The 19,962-nt window shown below is 40.1% G+C and overlaps 1 protein-coding gene across 3 annotated transcripts in view; it reads right to left on the bottom strand.

Annotated features, from left to right (window-relative positions):
* Positions 1–4,663: 4,663 nt before the first annotated feature.
* The window catches only part of MYB (MYB proto-oncogene, transcription factor), a 37,850-nt gene continuing 22,551 nt past the window's right edge, over positions 4,664–19,962 (bottom strand). For all 3 annotated transcript variants that reach the window (XM_008006958.3, XM_008006959.3, XM_073022488.1), the window contains one exon: positions 4,664–5,963. In XM_008006958.3, the coding sequence (XP_008005149.2) occupies positions 5,847–5,963 (117 nt within the window). In that variant the 3' untranslated portion in view covers positions 4,664–5,846. The remainder of the gene's footprint in view (positions 5,964–19,962) is intronic.

Genomic DNA, 19,962 nt, shown 5'->3' with positions numbered 1-19,962 from the left:
CTACATAAAATACAAAAATTAGTGGGACTTGGGGGCGCATGCCATGGTCCCAGCTACTTGGGAAGCTGAGGTAGGAGAATCATATGTGCCCAGGAGGCTGAGGCTGCAGTGAGCCCTGATTGTGCCGATACTGATCAGCCTGGCATGACAGAGCATGACCCTGTTTCAAAAAAAAACAAAAACCAAAAAACAAAAAACTATACTGATAAGGGAATATTGTCTTTCCTGCTGGGAGTTGTAGACCATGTTAATGTGATGGAATCATTGGGAGAGAGGAAGACAGTGAAGACGTCGAGGAGAGAGAACGAGTATTCACAAGGTGAAGCCCCTGAGGATACAGAGGAATGGTTTGCAGAGGCCAAATGGATGGGCCGTTTCATGATTGCGGCTGGACGTGCTCACCCATGCTAACAAGAGACAGAGTAGGCATGCAGGTGGGGCTGTTGACGGCTTCTCTTTTCTCATTCGTGTATCAAAGTTGTCTGCTGGGACTGGGTACAAATGCGATGGAGAGTTTGAGAGAAAGAGGTGTGAAACTGTTGTTTGGAGCATGGGAAAAAAATATACTAACTAGATATACTCAGGTAGTAGAATTGCCTGAATGTCCACATACAATATATCATCACGAATTTAAAGATAAGTTGTTATATTTGGGTGTTTTTATTCAGCAAGTTTAAGACGTCACATCTTACTCTACTGTCCCTTCCAACTCTTGCCTGACTTTATCTGTCAGTCCTGCCTAGGTGTCAGTTCTGTAGGAAACCTGTCTTGTTCCTCCACGTCTAGATCTGGTGCTCTCCTGTGGTCTCTGTTATCCCTATTCTGATTATATTGTAGTAACATTTACTCATCTGTATCTCCCATCTGAACATAAGCTCACAGAGGGCAGGGACTTTGATCTATGTTGTTCTGAGCTCTAACCCCAACTTCTGACACAGCACCTGGCACAAAATAGAGCCTCGACATGTACTAGTTGGATTAAAGAAATATAGTCTAGGGACGGGGGAGGGATTGCATTGGGAGTTATACCTGATGTAAATGACGAGTTGATGGGTGCTGACGAGTTGATGGGTGCAGCACACCAACATGGCACAGGTATACATATGTAACAAACCTGCACGTTATCCACATGTACCCTAGAACTTAAAGTATAAAAAAAAAAAAAAAGGAATATAGTCTAAAGACAAATATCAAACAACCTCTTTAATTTCCACATTAGCATCAAGATTATTTTCTTTTCATTTCTCCTCCTCCTCCTCCTCCTTCTTCTTTTTCTTCTTCTTCAGATGGAGCATTCCTCTGTTGCCCATGCTGGAGTGCAGTGGTGAAATCTTGGCTCACTGCAACCTCCACCTCACAGGTTCAAGTGATTCTCATGCCTCAGCCTCCGGAGTAGCTGGGAGTTACAGACACGCACCATCACGCCCCACTAATTTTTGTATTTTTAGTGGAGATGGGATTTTGCCATGTTGGCCAGCCAGGCTGGTCTCGAACGCCTGACCTCAGGTGATCCACCTGCCTTGGCTTCCCAACGTGCTGGGATTACAGGCATGAGCCACTGCACCTGGCCAAGATTATTTTCACTGAATATTAATTTTAAAAAATTATTAACTGTGTATTACTAGAACACTAACGAGTTCCATAAGATTTACAATTTAGCTTCCCTTTGCTATACGGAGCAAAGTTACTATGTATAATTGTATATAAGTAAACTTTCCTTTTGAAATTTATTTGTTTTCAGAGATGGGATCTCTCTATGTTGTCCAGGCTGGTCTCAAACTCCTGGGCTCAAGGGATCCTTCCACCTCAGCCTCCCAAGTCACTAAACTTTATTTTTACAAAGAGGTTTGTATTTTAGCTGACTTCCTTTCCTTAACTCTACCCTCTAAAAATGGTGACTAAGGAAGAATTGATTTTTATAATAGTAATGGTTAAAAGGAGAAAAATAAGCCCCAAAGTTGTAAGTATTTTAAGTGGAGTGTAATAGATCTGCACATCACATTTTTTTTGGATTAGAAAGCAGCAAGCTTAAGAAAAAATATGCCCCCTACTTCCCACATACATATTTGTACAAGAAGGAGAAACATATTAACTAAAATATGTTAGAATGATTAGGAATATTTTGAGAAGATATAATTGAGTTTTAAAGTAAGTTTTTAACATAGAACAGTTTTAACACACAATTGGGGACATGGGTCTCAGAGGTATTCACTTCCCCATCGCTGGGCAACAGACATTTTTCTCTAATTGATCATAAGTCATCATGGTGACTTATCTAATCAACAGGCACTGCAACATTTTGCAGAGATGCGAGAACGTATTTACTTGCAGAATCTTCACAATAGCTAACAACCTTGACTTGAGATGCAATTTTATCTCCAGTGTAATTAAAATATAAGTAAAATGAAGCTTTGAGAGATTAAGTAAAACATACAAAGTCACATGGCTGGTAAAGGGTAGGGTCTGAATTCAAATCAAGACTGGTGGCCGGGTGCGGTGGCTTACACCTGTAATCCCAGCACTTTGGGAGGCTGAGGTGGGAGGATTGGTTGAACCCAAGAATTTGAGAGCAGCCTGGGCAAGACGGCAAGATGCCATCTCTATTTAAAAAGAAAAAGAAAATATTAGTCCCGCTTCAAAACTGATTTTCTTTCAATAAAGCAAGGCAGTGAGCCCCTTATTGGAAGCTCTGATGATATCTAATGTCTCTTTCAGTTCTAATATTGTATAATTTCTAAAGAAAGAAGGAAATTTATCCCGGGGCATCTCTCTTATCTTGAATTTTCAGTCCCATCTAGAGGCCGGGGACACATCAGTCTTCTCAGTGTCTCTCCTGTTCCCTGGATGGACATAGGCAGAAGCAACTTCACACATAGCAACTCACAAGTGCAGCCTTTCATTTAAGTAGTATATAATACTGTTTTCACTTACACTACCTGAATTCCTGCTGTAAAGAGTAGGATGATTTTCAAAATTGATCAGAACAATCAACGTTTTGGAGATGCTTGTGAACTGGGTGTTCTGTGAGTGTGAGTAGTTGACCATAACAGCTACATTTACACTCCTTTTCATGAAGTTAGGTTTTTAGTCTCTAGTTACTGGGTTGCAAGCGTGTTCGAAATATAAATATCTATTTCAGTTCTGTAAGATGTTGAGTTACTCTTGTCATTAATAATTAAGTGATCTCTCAAACTAACTGTGTAACTGGCAGCACACATTATCAGTAAGATGGGCGTTCCACACACTACACAGCAAGCATCACTGGACTATGGAAAGTGTACATAATAACAAACATTTGTGTAGTGCATTACTTAATAAAAGTTTCACTGTGGGAAAGAACTCATTGCCCAGATAAGGAAAAAAGGCTCAGAGATGTGAGTGACTCGTCTAAGTTCAAACTGCTAGTAAGTGGCAGAGTCAGCACTTGGAAAAATACTCAGAGGGCACGAATATAAAGAGCTTCCTAACACTGAGAAGACGTGTCATGTCATCTATCAGCAGGACAGTAAAAGTCCACCAAATCGACTTAAAAACTAGTAATTAGGGCCGGGCGCGGTGGCTCACACCTGTAATCCCAGCACTTTGGGAGGCCGAGACCGGCAGATCACAACATCAGGAGATCGAGACCATCCTGGCTAACACGGTGAAACCCCATCTCTACTAAAAATACAAAAAATTAGCCGGGCATGGTAGCGGGCGCCTGTAGTCCCAGCTACTCAGGAGGCTGAGGCAGGAGAATGGCGTGAACCCAGGAGGTGGAGCTTGCAGTGAGCCGAGATCACGCCACTGCACTCCAGCCTGGGTGACAGAGCAAAGACTCCGTCTCAAAAGAAAACAAAACAAAACAAAACAAAACAAAAACAAAAAACTAGTAATTAGGCGTAACAAATCCTTGGCTCTACGAACACCAAGTGTATCATGCCTATGAGAATTCAGAGTTGGAACAGAGTGAGTAAAGGAAATTTAAATGAATTTATGTTAAAAGGGGTATTACAGTATAGGGAAGAGAACACTAAGCTGAAGATGGAGCCAGCAGAGATCCATCTGTGAAATGGGGTTATTTTGAATGAACGACTCCGCACACCCAAGAAGGCTCACAGGCTGGCTCCCATCCGGGAGCTCCCTTGTCCTCCAGCTTCTGGTTGGTTCTGCCAATGAGGACCCCTGGGCAGAGATAGGAGAAATGGGGAAACAAAGTTAGGGTTTACCCTTGGCTCCCTCCCTGTGAGGTCTCCTTCGATGGCAGTGGTCTCGTCAAAGGCTAGTGCTCCTCTCAAGGGCTCCTGCTTTCCAGACTGTCCCCCTCCAGGCGGCCTTCCAGGCGCCTTCAGGCCTGCATCCTGTGGCTCTCCTAGCCCCTACCCACATCTGTGGTATCAGTACATTTGTGAATGAATCCCCCTTACAGCATCCCCACTCACATGCCGCTGGACCCTGACTGATGCGTTCTGGAAGAGATTCCTCCCCATCGTCCATGTGATTGTGAACTATTTAACTTGGTTTGCTTGTTCTTTATTCTCCATTGTAACGATTCCTGGCTTCTTCACACAAAGTGCATATGGTGTGCAATTACTAGAGGAAAGCGCTTTGAGACTGCTCTATTTTCTTTAAAGTGTAACTGTTGTCCATAGTGACAAGTAAGAGAGAAAACAAAAGTAGGTAAAATAAGGGCACATCTTTATTTTGCTACAAGGCAGTAAGTACACCGTCATATCTCAAAAGTTCAGTGCTGGCCATCTTGCATCAAATGTTCTTAAGGCAGTGACTGGCTATCAACCACAGTTTTCTGTCTCCCCAGTTGCAAACACAGGATCCATGCAACAGTTCTGAGACCATACACTTAGAAACCACAGGGGATGCGGATCAAATGCAGAACTCCCAAATTATAAAACAGTTGGGCTACACTCAAAACAAAACATAGAACATCAACAACACAGATCTCCCAAAAAGAAGTGCAATGCATGCTTTTATAAACCAACAATAACAAAAAAAACCACAATAAAAAATGCAGAGTCTCCCAAACAAGTTTTCAAATGTATTACAAAAGGAAAAAAAATGTATATATATATAAAATTAAAAAGTCTGAAATACTAGTGCATAGTCAATTACCTAACACCAAGTTTCTTTTCTTTCCGTCCAAGCTCTACTGCCCCTCTGATACTAGCAGCATGTCTACAGGCTAAGACCATAGCAGCAAAAAACGTTTTTCATTTGGCATTTACAAAATTAAATTACTGAATAAAAATATAATTTTTTATAAAACTATTTCTTACAGTAATAATTTTTAAAGCAAGCTAACAGAAAACTCATAAAATGGTTTGGTACAATAAATGTACCTTCAATGTCATTAACCATAAATGAGCATTTACAATCTGGATTAATTGTCTCATGGTATTAAGTCTATACTTATAGTAATGCTTTTACTGATTTTTAAAAATATATGCATATGTTTAGTGATCGAGAAAAGTGAAATACTGGAGTACCTTCTATGTGTAAAATTTCAAAAAACCCATCACAGGAAAAAATACTGATCTGTTGGATCCTTTAAAATACAGATAAATCATTTTATGTTTTTAAAAAAAATCTGCATTAAGATATTAACAACTGGCTACAATTCATTACCTAATAATTTAGGTAAGACTGTTATTTATTTTTAAAAATCCTTTTAGTTGGGTGAAATCCAATAAGATTTCATTCAACTAAATGCACCTGGTGCTGCTCTCAACTGTTGTACCACAACAAAAATAGGTTCTTCTCCCATTCATGAAAAGTTTCATGTTGAGGAATGATATATCCCAAGTTAACTTGAAGTGTTCTGAAAACCATAATGCTTTTCTGGAAATGTCTCACATGACCAGCGTCCGGGCTGAGAATGCATTCACGTATTTACGAGCTTGACTGGAAGCTGTCATCTGCTCCTCCATCTTTCCACAGGATGCAGGTTCCCAGGTACTGCTACAAGGCTGATGGGGAAAGAGAGGGTAACAGGAACGTCAGACAAGGAAGCTCATTTTATGGTCCCAGCAGGGCCAGTATTGACCAACAGATGGCAAGTGGTTGACACCAGAAAGGCTTTGTCAGATAGAATCTTACCTCCCTGGCCCCCAGAAATCCGGTGTTCTTAAGGGATATGGATGATCAGAAATTATATGTTAAGAGGGAAAACCCATTCCAAGCAGCTTCATAAGATACAATCACATCTTCACATTTTAATGCCTTCCGACTATCAGGCAATTTTACAAAGCTGGAGACAGGAATGAGCATTATTCTCCAGATACCTAAGGTGGGCTATGGCCACCTACTCACTAAGCAAACCGCTGAGTGCCTGAGCCACAGCGCAAAGCAGCTCATGCATGCACTGGAATTGATCAACACCTGCTAAGTGTCGTATATATGTTTTCATCAGTTACTTTAGAAATAGTTATCAGTATAGTTTAATTTTTTTGTTTGTCTCAAAGAGTCATGCTCTGCCATACCAGGCTGATGAGTATCGGCATAATCACAGCTCACTGCAGCCTCTGCCTTCCGGGCTCAAGTGATCCTCCTACCTCAGCTTCCCAAGCAGCGGGCACTACAGGCACGTGCCACCAAGCCCCCGCTAATTTTTGTATTTTCTGTAGAGGCAGGGTTTCACCATGTTGCCCAGGTTCGTCTTGAACTCCTGGACTCAAGTGATCTGCCTGTCTTGGCCTCCCAAAGTGCTGCGATTACAGACATGAAATCAGAATAGTTTAATTTTTAAAGATACACTAGAAGACACAAGATGGACCTAATATCTAAGGACAGCATCTCCATGCCAGGGACAGTGGCACTTCACATTTCACATGCATTATCTCATTAAAACAGCACAACCACCCCGGGAGGCTGGTTCATTCTCTCTCTAGACAGGCTAGAGAATGGAGACAGAGAACGGAGGTAACTTGCCCAAGGCCACTCTGTAGGTAAGTGGTGGACTGGCTTTGAACTTTGCTGTCTCCAGCTCCTGCGGTGCCTCTGTTGCCTCAAATGCAAACATGTACTATTTATGCCCCACTTGGTTTCCAAAAGGATGTAAGATGATTACAAAAGAAATACAAGACAACAGAGTTTTAAAATGTGTATAAAGCAGAGTCATAGGGAAACAAATTTGGAAAAAATAAACACAGTTGGCTCTCCGCATCTGTGGGTTCCATATCTGTGGGTTCCACATTTGTGGGATCCACATCCATAGATTCAACCAATGGCAGATCAAAAATATTCAGAAAAAAATAATTGCTGTATATTGAACATGTATAGGTTTTTTCCTTATCATTATCCCCTAACAATATAACAACTATTTCCATAGCATTTACATTGTATTAGCTATTGTAAGTAATCTAGAGATGATTTAAAGTATACAGGAATTAATGGGCACAATGTACGTTATTCTGGTGATAGATACACTCACAGCCTTGACTTTGACCACTATGCAATACATCCATGTAACAAAATTACACTTGTACCCCATGAATTTATACAAATAATAAAAAAAAATTATATGGGAAGATGTGTGTAGATTATATGCAAACACTATGCTATTTTATATCAGGGACTTGAGCATCCACGGACTTTGGTGTCCTTGCAGTTCCTGAAACAAATCCCCCATGGATACTGAGGAACAACTGTAACATGAAGATGGTATGAGATCTGCACACAAAACTCCTGCCATAAAGCACAGTGCCTCAGCTAGATGTAATCTCCCTCTTGACTGATCTCTCTAGCAGTCAATGCAGAGAGGGGAACAGAAACACAAACAGATGTAAGATTTGCTGCCTGTAAGCTCAAAAGGAAACCCGTGGGTTAGAAAAAGCACTATTCCTGGTATTGCTATCTGGAGGGATTATTTTCCATGGGACAAAAGAATAAGAAAGACCTTAGCTCTTCAGAGCCTAAAGTGTCCTTTATGAGACAGAATGGACACACGTGAAACAGGAGGAATAATAACAGGCAGTGTGTGCAGGCTTCTGGTGTTACCCAAGGGAAGAGGGGATGGGACACTGAGGAACTGTCAAGGCAATGTTGTGGGGAAAGGGTGAAAACAGCTAAGATTAGGGGAGAGGCGGAAACGCAGCGATGTCATCCAGGGAGCGAGAAAGCAGGAAAGAGGCAGGAAGCTGCAATTTGTACATTGCCAGTGGGAGGGGATGTGTGTGTCTGGGGAGGAGCAGAGAGAGAAAGGGTTAAAAGACAACGTAAAACAAGCCCTCACTATATGCCTCCATGCCTCCAAGTGTTATTTATATAACTCCTCTCATTTAATTCTCACACAAAACACCTGTGGCATAGGTACCATTCATTGCATCCATTTTATAGACTAGGCAATTTGAAAGGAAGAGAGGATTTAGGCGCCATACTCAAGGTTACCCGGGTAAGAAATGATGGAGCAAGAATGTCACCCACGGGACCACACCCCTATATTCAAGTTCTTATCAGGAACAATAAAAGGAACCTGGGAAATTGTGTGCTCAGGGCACCAGGGCCTTGGAATCCAGGAAAGTGTTGAGATGGGGTGTGAGAGTCACCAGACTTCTTAGCAAAGAAATATAATTCTACTAAAACAAGGTCCGGGTTACAGTGGTAGGCTTTCCTTGCCCAGTTGCTGGAACAAAGTTTCCTGACTTTGGGTTTGCAGTGTAATGTTCTAGCTTTTAAACTTTCCTAGGGCATAAAGCTTGCGCCATCTCCCCACTGATGTCAACAGCACTGTCTATGAAGAGAAATGTTCACTCTGAAAGCTCAGAGGCTCAGTGTATAACTTGAAATACTACATAGCAGGATGGATTATCATAATATTTTCCAGGAACTGAGTATCTCAAAAATGACAAGACAAAGATAACAGACAGGTATTCTGAATTGCCTTCTATTCCAAATTTAATGTTTTCCTAAATACAATTACCAGGGTAGTTATAGTATTTGAAATAATTCTGAATAAATCATGTTTCTCTAGCCTCAAGCATGCAGGTGAAACACATATCTCTCTGGTGTCTATCTGTCCATACAAATTCCCAAAACATGAAATTGACACAGGAAACCAGTTAGAAAACAAAATTTAATGTTATCTTTTCAATTACTGAGCTTGCATTTGCAGTCGCTAAACAATGTGACATATAATAGTGACTACTTGAAGGTGAATAGTAAAATATGGTGAATATGAAGTACGATGCAGGGCTTATGGCAATGATTAGATGCACGTGGAGCCAAGAACTTGGATCTTAAAGAACAAGTGACAAAACAGGAAGCAGAATGAAATATCTTAATATCATAATATCTTGTATGTAAATTTAAATTTACATAAAGATACACACAGAAAAGAAAAATACTTGAAACGAATGGAGGGACGGGGAATGAAGGTGAGAATGGAAATGTGAGAACCAAGAAATAAAGGATTGTTTCCGTTTTGCTCTGGTTAAGAATTTTTCCAAAGTCTTTAAAATGGCCTATTAGAATTTTTTTTTTTTCTATTTAGCTGGGCTTCAATCAATATAGAATTTTCTTTTCTATTTTTCTGTTTTTAGACATAGGGCCTCATTCTGTTGCCCAGGCTAGAGTGCAGGGGCATGATGAGACCTCCCTCAAACTCCTGGTCTCAGGCGAGCCTCCCGCCTCAGCCTCCTGAGTAGCTGGGACTAGAGGCGTGTGTCACCATGCCCAGCTATTTTTTTTTTTAAATTTTTTTTGTAGAGGGGGTGGGTCTCGCTATGTTGCCTAGGCTGGTCTCAAACTCCTGGCCTCAAGTGATCTTCCTGCCTTGGCCTCTCAAAGTGTTGGGATTAAGGATAAGCCACTATAACAAGCCAGAATTAATTTTCTAAATGTGTAAATTATCTTAAATGTTAAAACAATTTTACGCGTGCTATTACTATGCTTCCTGTTAAAAGTCAAGTTCTGTGTCTTTTTTGTTTTTGTTTGTGAGAGAGGGTCTTGCTCCTTGCCCAGGCTGGCATGATCACAGCTCACTGCAGCCTCCATCTCCAGGGTTAAAGTTGATTCTCCAACCTCAGCCTCCTCAGTAGCTCGGACTACAGGCAGGTGCACACTACACTTGGCTAATTTTTGTATTTTTTGTAGAGACAGGGTCTCGCTGTTGCACAGGCTGGTCTCAACCTCCTGGACTGAAGTGATCCACCTGCGTTGGCCTCCCAAAGTGCTGGGATTACAGGCATGAGCCACTACACCTGGCCTAAAAGTCAAGTTCTGATCCTTTGTAATATAGTCCTTAGGTTGACTCAGAATTCCCAGAGTCAGTTCAGGAGAATCTAGTACTAAGTATTATCAACTGAATGTATTTTCAACTTGAAATTTGACTGTGTTGCTGTGAGATCCCCTACATGGCTCATCACTTTATTCATATTTAGCTCTTCCTCCAGGACTAGGTATTTAAAAATGAGATCACTATAAAGAAGGTACCATATATTTGGAATCAGAGTTCTGAGAGACCTTTCTGAATAGTTAGCTTCTCCTAAGTCAAAAGAGAATTTACCAAGAAACAAATAAAAATGAAATCTCCAAATTCCAGAAAGCATAGCATTTCTGAGTCACATATTCCATGAAGCTCAGAGCTAGGGCAGCCAAGATAACTTGGAACGCCTGATTCTCCCAGTACAGACAAACACCAGGATGTGGTAGCCACCGTGTACAAGAACCACTGTGTGTAGGAACAAAAAGGCCACCAAACATGACCGAGGGAGCTCCTTTTCTGCACCAGGAAAGCACAAGACAAGCATATCTTACCACAATAAATGAAACAAACTGGTCAGAGTAGACATATGCCTATGCTGTGAAAGTCAAGGAAGATCAGAAGATTGAGTACTTTGGTACAAAAAAAGAGAAATGCTCCCTTTCTCCCATCTTACCTGAAGCCTGGGGCCCCATGCCAACTTTTCATGCAGACAGAATTATTTTGACAAAGGGAGATTAATGTCTTTGTGCTGGAAGAATATTTTTAAATACTGTCATACATAATCTTTGCAAATTCTCCTTGTTCTCTCTCCATAAACTTTAGTTTCATTTACACTAAAGAAATGCTGAGAATTATGGGTTTCTGCATATGAATTCTTGTGAAGTTACTAACCCATGGTGCTCTTGCAGACATGTCACTCTATCATAATTCATTTCAACATTAATAATCCTACCCACACATCCTCCTCCTGTGGCCGGGGAGTCATCTCGCTTATCCTGTAATGTGCCTTTAATTGCCCCTGGGCAGAAGTGAACTATAAACAGTCTGTCAAAGCTTTAACTGGGATATCCTGTTAAAGCACTTTAAATAAATATTGCCATCCTTTGTAGAAAACAGAAGAAATAAAAAGAAACAAGACCATGTCCACAGGTGGTTTTCTGTCAGAATTAGATGATCTTCACATTTTCATTCAGAACATGAATAGTTTTTTCATCAAGCTGAACAAAAACGGTTCTTATTATTATATTCATACAGCAACTTCACCCAGTATCTGCTGGCTTCAAAAGCCTTGACAAATTATGTGTTTTACAATTTGCTGACCTAACAAGAAACTTGTATAAACTGAAGGAAAAAAAAAAAAAAGGTAAAACCAAAGCAACTCATCAGATGGTATTATGTTTTTATTATGTTTTGTTTTAAAACAATAAGCAGGCATCAATGGTATCTAAAACAGTAAAAAATAAGAATTTTCTGCTTATTCTATTTCACCTATCTGAAAAAAAAAATACTTACTCTGGACTAAAATTCTAAAAATGAGGATTCCTTCCCAAAGGGATATCTTTTGAAAAAATGGATCAGTTACAAGAGAGACTGTAGAAATCTTTAGTTGTCTCTTGAAAGTCAGGGATAAGCTTAAACTGAAATGTTGCTAAGGTAAGGTTAATGGTTACCTAACTTTTCTTGAGAGTAAATGCTTCCTTAGGTTGGCACAAATCAATTAAATGCCTCCAACTTCAGCACTGCTGATTTTCTACAGAAAATAATCTTAAAAGTTAGGGAATTAAAAGTTGAGATGGTGACTAGAAGTTGCCTCATCCACCAATGCCTCCACTTCCCAAGCCTAAATTAACAATTGCAAATGTGGATGGATGTTGATGGACCTTTCCCAAATTTGGAGTTTGTCCCAGATGTCTCTAGAGGTCTCTTCACCTTACATGTTGATAGACTTTCTAAGTTTATATCATATAGCCTAGGGTGGCACAACTTTTTGCAATATTCTTTTCCTTAGTCACATATGAGTTCCAGACTATTAAAGATTAAGACCAGAGCCAAATTGCTCTAAAGCAATTCTATCTTTGCTGTCCTGCCCGAGGAAGATTTTATCTCAGAATGTTTATTCTCTCTAAGTGTCACCAAACAAAACAAATGAAAAATCCACATCTCAAAATGTCTGGGGCAGGGCATTCTGACTCTGAGCTCAACATAGCTTCTCCCTTCACTTAGCCCTTCTCAGTTCAACCCAAAAGCTGTACACAGAAAAGCTGCTTAATTTATAACATTTTTTGAAAGCAGGTCACTGAATTACTACTGACAGCTATGTGAACTTCTGCCAGGGTAAGTGGAAAAAAGTGACCAAAAGGGAGAACCAAATGAGTGTGCAGGCATCCAGGGGAGCAGGTCAGCACAGCACACTAGATGAAAAAGGCTCAGAAAGGTCTCTGTCGTGTGCAGACGGTTTTCATGTCTGTTTAAATGCCAACACGAGCAGCAGAAAAATAGAGAAAACCAGTAAATCAGTTGCTTCATCTCCATCATACCGCGAGGTCTGACTACCTTTACTTCAAGGAATCAGTTGAATCAGCTCTCTCTTTTGGTGACCCACTGACACAGTTCTGTAGGAGTGGGACAGGGAATAGCATGCCAGAGGAAATAATATACCACAATGAAAAAAACAAAACAACAAAAAAAAAACCCAAAAAACCACCCTGGCCTTTGGTGAGGGCTTCTTGCCTGCATTTCAAGGACAGGGACTATGTGGAGCCTCTGCCTAATATACCACCGGTGTACAGTGGCAAGTGTGCCGCCATCTTGAAAGCAATATTATATCCATTTGATCTTCACAGTAACCTGTGTGATGAGTGAAGGATATTCCATGGTCCCGAACTTATAGTTTGCTTAATTTTGTTCACTGGATGAATTAAAGTCATGCCATTTGAAAATGGTAGAGTCTAGCCTGGAACCCAGGTTCTGTTGCCCCCATATGCTTGTTTATTATACTGCTTATCAATGCAAAAAGGATTTGCCTTATTTTTTGAAAAATATAAAAGTTCATAAACAAATAACATAAAGATAGGAGCAATCTAAAACACACTGAACCGAAAGCTAAGGAGAGTATCAACTGCTAGCAATATTTTAAAATTCTTTGATGCTGTGCAAATGTGTTTAAATAATAATGGCTGGAGAAATTTCTTTAACTTAAATTTCTTGTTTTAAAAAAGTCAGGCCACGGGCAAGCCAAGTCAGGAAATTAAAATTTAAGGCTGTCATTCTGTGGTTACGAAAAAGAGGAAAGTGAGTGAGTAGAAAGCCTATGAACACATCTTTTACACTTGGGTTTTAAAGAGGAATAAAAGGAAATTATAATTTAAGAGAGAAAAATACAGAAGTTCAGAAGGCTTATAACTTAAAAGTAGAGTTTTTGATCTACCAATAAAAATGTCTACCTTAAGAAAAGTTGATTAGCATAATGTGCTTATTTCAAAACATAAAGGAAATGGAAAGCATGCTGAGGAAAGCAGGCAACTCTTTTCTCCTTGCTGAGGGAGCTGTGCGTCTGCCTCGGTCTCTCTCGGGTAACTACTGAATGGCGGAATCCAGCAGCATTCCACAGTGCCTTTCCTGCCACAAATGCACACTTTCTAGGCTGACTGTTTTCACCACTTACTCATTTGTGACCATTTTATAAGCTTCTATACTCTATCCTCCACCCCACACAATGTGGAGAAAAGGCTGAATACTGACAATGATACGACATGAAAATCTCATATATTCTGGGCCACATGAAAGACACAAATATAAAAAACATCTCAGAACATTTTTATTATAAGAATATCCTGTTTGCTTTTACAATTTAAAATTAAAACAACTGTGAAAAAAATAAAAGAAACACAACAATTATAAGATTATGCAGCTGTTACAAATTCCTTTTGGAAAAAGACTAAGTAATTAAAAAAAACAAACATAACATGATTGTACATAATGGCTTATAAAAGCCTCTATTTAAGCACTGTAGATTATAGATTAGGGGATACGTGGAGAGTTCCGGATTATTAAAATTCACTGAATCTTGGCTGGGTGTGGTGGCTCACACTTGTAATCCCAGTACTTTGGGAGTGTGAGACAGGCAGATCACCTGAGGTTGGGAGTTTGAGCCTGGCCTGGCCAACATGGTGAAACCATGTCTCTACTAAAAATATAAAAATTAGCCGAGTGTGGTGGCGGGCGCCTGTAATCCTAGCTACTTGGGAGATTGGGGCAGAAGAATCGCTTGGACCCAGGAGGTGGTGGTTGCAGTAAGCTGAGATTGTACCACTGCACTGCAGCCTGGGTGACAGAGTGAGACTCTGTCTCAAAAAAAAAGATTATTTGTATCTCAATGACAACCCACATAACAATGGGCAGACTTAGCACCCTGATTTTGGTGTCTATGCACCATTTCTCACTAAGAGGATTCAGAGCACCATGGGGAAATGGCTGATTCCAGTAAGAGAGTAAGGAAATGTGGCTATTAAATTAAAGCAACTTCATTCAAATTGAAAATTCTGTTCCTCAGCAGCACTTGCCATATTTCAAGTGCTCAAAAGCCACTGGCTATCATAGTGGATAGCAGCATATTAGAAATTTCCTTCACATCACTGTAGAAGTTCTATTAGACAGCACTGGACTAGAGAGTAAAAGAGATTTAAGAGGCTTAACCAAATGCAATGTGTGAAATTGTTTCAATTTTGATTCTTTTTTGGATTAATGGGAAATTTAAATATACCAGAGAATGAGAAGATTAAAGAATTATTGTTAAATATGTAATGATGGTATTAGGTTATATATAAAAATGTCTATGTTTAGAGACACATCTGGAAGTACATGAGAATAAAATGTTATATTAGTTGGAATTTACTTTAAAATACTTCAGGCTGGACAGCGTGGCTCCTGCCTGTAATCCCAGCACTTTGGGAGGTCAAGGCAGAAGTATTGCTTGAGCCCAGGAGTTTGAGGCCAGGCTGGGCAACACAGGGAGACCCCATCTCTACAAACAAAACAAAACAAAACAAAACAAAACAAAACAAAAAACTAGCCGGACATGGTGGCATGTGCCTATATTCCTAGCTACTCAGGAGGCTGAGGTAGGAGGATTGCTTGAGTCCAGGAGGTAGACTGCAGCAAGCCACGATCTTGCCACTGCACTCCAGCCTGGGTGATAGAGCAAGGCCTTGTCTCCAAAAACAAAAACAAAAACAAAAAAAACCGGCCTGGTGCAGTGCCTCACATCTGTAATCCCAGCACTTTGGGAGGCCAAGGCGGGCAGATCATGAGGTCAGGAGATCGAGACCATCCTGGCTAACACAGTGAAACCCTGTCTCTACTAAAAATACCAAAAATTAGCTGGGTGTGGTGACACGTGCTTTTAGTCACAGCTACTTGGGAGGCTGAGGCAGAAGAATCGCTTGAACCTGAGAGGTGGAGGTTGCAGTGAGCTGAGATCGTGCCATTGCACTCCAGCCTGGGTGACAGAACAAGACACTGTTTCCAAAAAAAAAAAAAATTTAAAATTTAAAAACAAAATTAAAACTTCATAAAAAAAGAGATGAAGTAGGCCTGGCGCAGTGGCTCGCACCTATTATCCCAGCACTTTGGGAGGCCGAGGCAGGTGGATCACTTGAGGTTAACAGTTCGAGACCAGCCTAGCCAACATGGTGAAACCCCATCTCTACTAAAAATACAAAAATTAGCTGGGCATGGTGGCGGACATCTGTAGTCCCAGCTACTCAGGGAACTGAGGCAAGAGAATCACTTGAACCCAGGAGGTAGAGGTTGCAGTGAGCTGAGATCACATCACTGCACCCCAGCCTGGGAGACAGAGTGAGATTCTATCTCAAGAAAAAAAAAAGAGATGAGGTAAATATGGCAAAATGATAACAAGTGTTAACTCTAGAACATAGTATATTTTCCATACTTCTATATGTGTATAAAATTTATAATAAAATGTCAAACACATAGCTTCTTGGCATTTCTAATTTTAAAACAGCAAATGTAATTTATACATATTTACAAGTAAGCATGTGCATTTATATGTATGTTAGAAGCAAAACCGTAATGGCCCAGTATATGGGCCTCAAAAACAGTAATAATTGCTTTTCTAAAATGTTATTGCCATAATCAAGCTGGGGTGATTAAAACTGAAATGATAAAACACAAAATTGCGCAGTTCCTGTGTTCTTCAATAAACTGTTCTTGCACCTAAGTTATTTAGACAATTTAGAGGGACAGACGATCAACTGCATTACACCAGTTGCAAATATTTTACATTTTAGAAGTATTCAAATTTTAAAATATTTTGAAACTCCTATTTTGCTGTTTTAATAAAAGCATTATGACAAAAATGTCTAGATGGTTTGCCTAAAATCCCACTTAATATTTGATTTATTGTAATTACAAATTACAAAAATTAGAGATTATATAAAGTACTCTTAAGTAAAATAAATATCATTTAATAAATGTGCAATATGTTCAATAATACCATGTGTGAGAAACATGCCTAATTAGGTCAAATTGGATTATCAATAGAACTGTATGAAATAGCACTGTGTTTTAAATAAATAAAATTAACAAATTGCATAAAAACATCCACAGAAATATTACTGAGTCAGGATTATATGAAATATAGGCCATATATGTTTAAATATTTAGAGTCACTTGATGCATTTTCCAATACTTATCACAATAGTCTGAAACATTTTAGAAATCACATATTTCTGTGGTATCAGAAGCTAGAACTCCATGACATAAAATGAAGGAGATACTTGGTGTATAGCATTCATTCACTTAGTGAAGATTTATTTTCTTCTCCCAACTGGCAAGTATGCAGAGCAACATTCAGTAAGTATTTCTTAAAATAAATTAGTATCTATTATAGCAGATTAATTTTTTTTTTTTTTTGAGATGGAGTCTCACTCTATTGCCTAGGCTGAAGAGAAATGGTGTGATCTGGGCTTACTGCAACTTTCACCTCCCGGGTTCAAGCAATTCTCCTGCTGCAGCCTCCTGAGTAGCTGGAATTATAGGTGTGCACCACCATGCCTGGCTAGTTTTTTGTATTTTTAGTAAAGACAGGGTTTCACCATGTTGGCCAGGCTGGTCTTGAACTCCTGACCTTGTGATCCACCCGCCTCAGCCTCTTCAAAGTGCTGGCATTACAGGCATGAGCCACCGCGGCCGGCCTTAAAAAAATTTTTTTAGAGACAAGGTCTTGCTCTTGTCTCCCAGGTTAGAGTGCAGGGGTATAATCACAGCTCACCGTAACCTCAAACTCCTGGGCTTAAGGGATCCTCCTGCCCTAGCCTCCCAAGTAGCTAGGATTACAGGTGTGCACTACACCCAGCTAATTATTTTTTAATGGAAACTGAGTCTAGCTATGTTGCGCAGGCTGGTCTCAAACTCCTGGTCTCAAGCTATCTATCCTCCAGTCTCGGCTTCCCAAAGTGTTGTGATTACAGGTGTGAGCTACTCAGCCTGGCTTTATAGCAGATTATTAAAACATATATGGTCAGTGTAAACCAGTGAACTATACAGTTTAGACAGGAGTATTGACTCTAAAATTAACTTTCAAGTCTCAATTATTCAGTTTGGTAGAATTGACAAATATTACCTTCACCATACACAACAATCTCAGTGTACAGATGTTAGAATCCATAAAGTGCCAGTATGACTCACTGATAGACAGGAGAATACAGATTAATAAAATAGAGCTACGACTTAATTTTGAGTTTCAGAGATAACGAATATTTCCATTAAATAAAATACAAATATACTGATAAAGTTCAATACTGAACTATGGGTTTTCAACTTATGTAATGGTAACTGTCCCCAAGTATATTTATGTGTTTACTTTTTGAAATTTAGAACAGACTTTTCCTATACTACTACAAATACAACTTGGCCCCAGGCTAGGTTAGAAAATATACATAAAACTTAATCTAACTGAATTAAAACATTAGTAGCACTAATAGCAGTAGTTGAACTCTGTTCTCTAGAAATCAAGGGCCAAGTAACTTAGACGGGAAGGAAAAAAAAAGAAAAAGCAAAAGCTTTCCTTCTGGACCTAAGAACAGCTCTCAGGAAAAGTTTGAAATGGCTGCCCTTTGCCTTGGAATCTTTGTAATTCCCTTTCTGGGTTCCTCTTATGTCTGGGTGGAGTTCATTTTCTCCCTCATCTCCCAATTCTTTGTGATATTTTTTTTGAGATGGAGTCTCATTCTGTCACCCAGGCTGGAGTGCAGTGGCACGATCTCGGCTCACTGCAGCCTCTGCCTCACGGGTTCAAGCGATCCTCCTGCCTCGGCCTCCTGAGTAGCTGGGATTAGTAGAGATGGGGTTGCACCGTGTTGGCCAGGCTGGTCTCGAACTCCTGACCTCAAGTTATCCACCTGCCTTGGCCTCCCAAAGTGCTGGGATTACAGGCATGAGCCACTGCACCCGGCCTCTTTGTGATATTCTGAGTCTTCTCCACACGGGGCTGACTCTAGACTCACCGACATAGGAACTTGTCCAGATTCCCCATAAATACTGACTCCCTGTCTCACACTCCAGTCCACAGCCATTTTACCAAAACAATTGCTGTCAGAGAAAGGCCAGGAAGGAATCAATCTGATTTAATTAAACAAAATGTGCTTGCAACCCTTATTTCAAAATAATACTAAGCATCGGCCAGGTGTGGTGGCTCACACCTGTAATCCCAGCACTGTAGGAGGCTGAGGTGGGCAGATCACTTGAAACCAGGAATTCGAGACCTGCCTGGCCAACATGGCAAAACTCCGTCTTTACCCAAAAATACAAAAAAAATAGCTGGGTGCCGGTGGCTCACACCTGTAATTCCAGCTACTTGGGAGGCTGAGGTACGAGAATCACTTGAATCTGGGAGGTAGAGATTGCAGTGAGCCGAGATCACCCCACTACACTCCAGCCTGGGCCACGGGGTAAGACCCTGTCTCAAAAAACAAAACAACAACAACAAAACCCAAAAAACTAAGCATCGCAAATACTTAAACAGGGCAAGTTTTAAGATTCTCACAATTTGGAATGAGAAGCTATCACAAGAATGGGAAACCCCTTTAAGGGAATGGGCAGACTCTCAAAGGTTGCTATCCTATGATCGTGCCATTTAACTTACAGCAAGAAATATGACTTTCAGTTTCTGAATCCAGGCTCTTCAATTTCTCTAGGGTTATGAAGTTTCCCTCTGCATGGCACAGGGGGATGGAGGAGAGAGGGCTCTGCAGGTGGCTGGGTATTGGGCTATTTAATGTTAGAAACTGCTTTAAATAATTCAGGGAAGCAAAATTTGCATTCTTATTTACATTTGGCTCAGGATTAATTTGGAATTTGTTATATTTCATCAACACACACCCACTTTAGGGTTACAAGGGAAATCTCTTTTGATATTAAAACCTCACAGCAGATGGTCAACTTCAGATTGGCCTCACAACATTGACAGTTGACTTTCTTATTCTGACAGTCAAATACATTGCAATTATTTTCTGTCTGACTAATTTCAGACTTCATTTAAAATTGGAACAGTCTCTGAGCTTTGGTTGCCTAGGGATACAGCATAAAAAATAAAAAATTTGGAACATAAAGTAAACTATATCGATATATTTTTATAAAACATTTGAGGGCAGAAGAAGATAGTGACACACGTGTAATACATGATCTTAGTCTCAGTCACAATAAGAAATGTTTCATTTCATCATGCTTTGGGAAATCTGCACTCA

The sequence above is a fragment of the Chlorocebus sabaeus genome, chromosome 13 (assembly GCF_047675955.1).
Source record: "Chlorocebus sabaeus isolate Y175 chromosome 13, mChlSab1.0.hap1, whole genome shotgun sequence".
Classification (NCBI taxonomy): domain Eukaryota; kingdom Metazoa; phylum Chordata; class Mammalia; order Primates; family Cercopithecidae; genus Chlorocebus; species Chlorocebus sabaeus.
The sequence above is the reverse complement of the archived record's forward strand: the minus strand, read 5'-3'. Positions and strand labels throughout refer to the sequence as shown.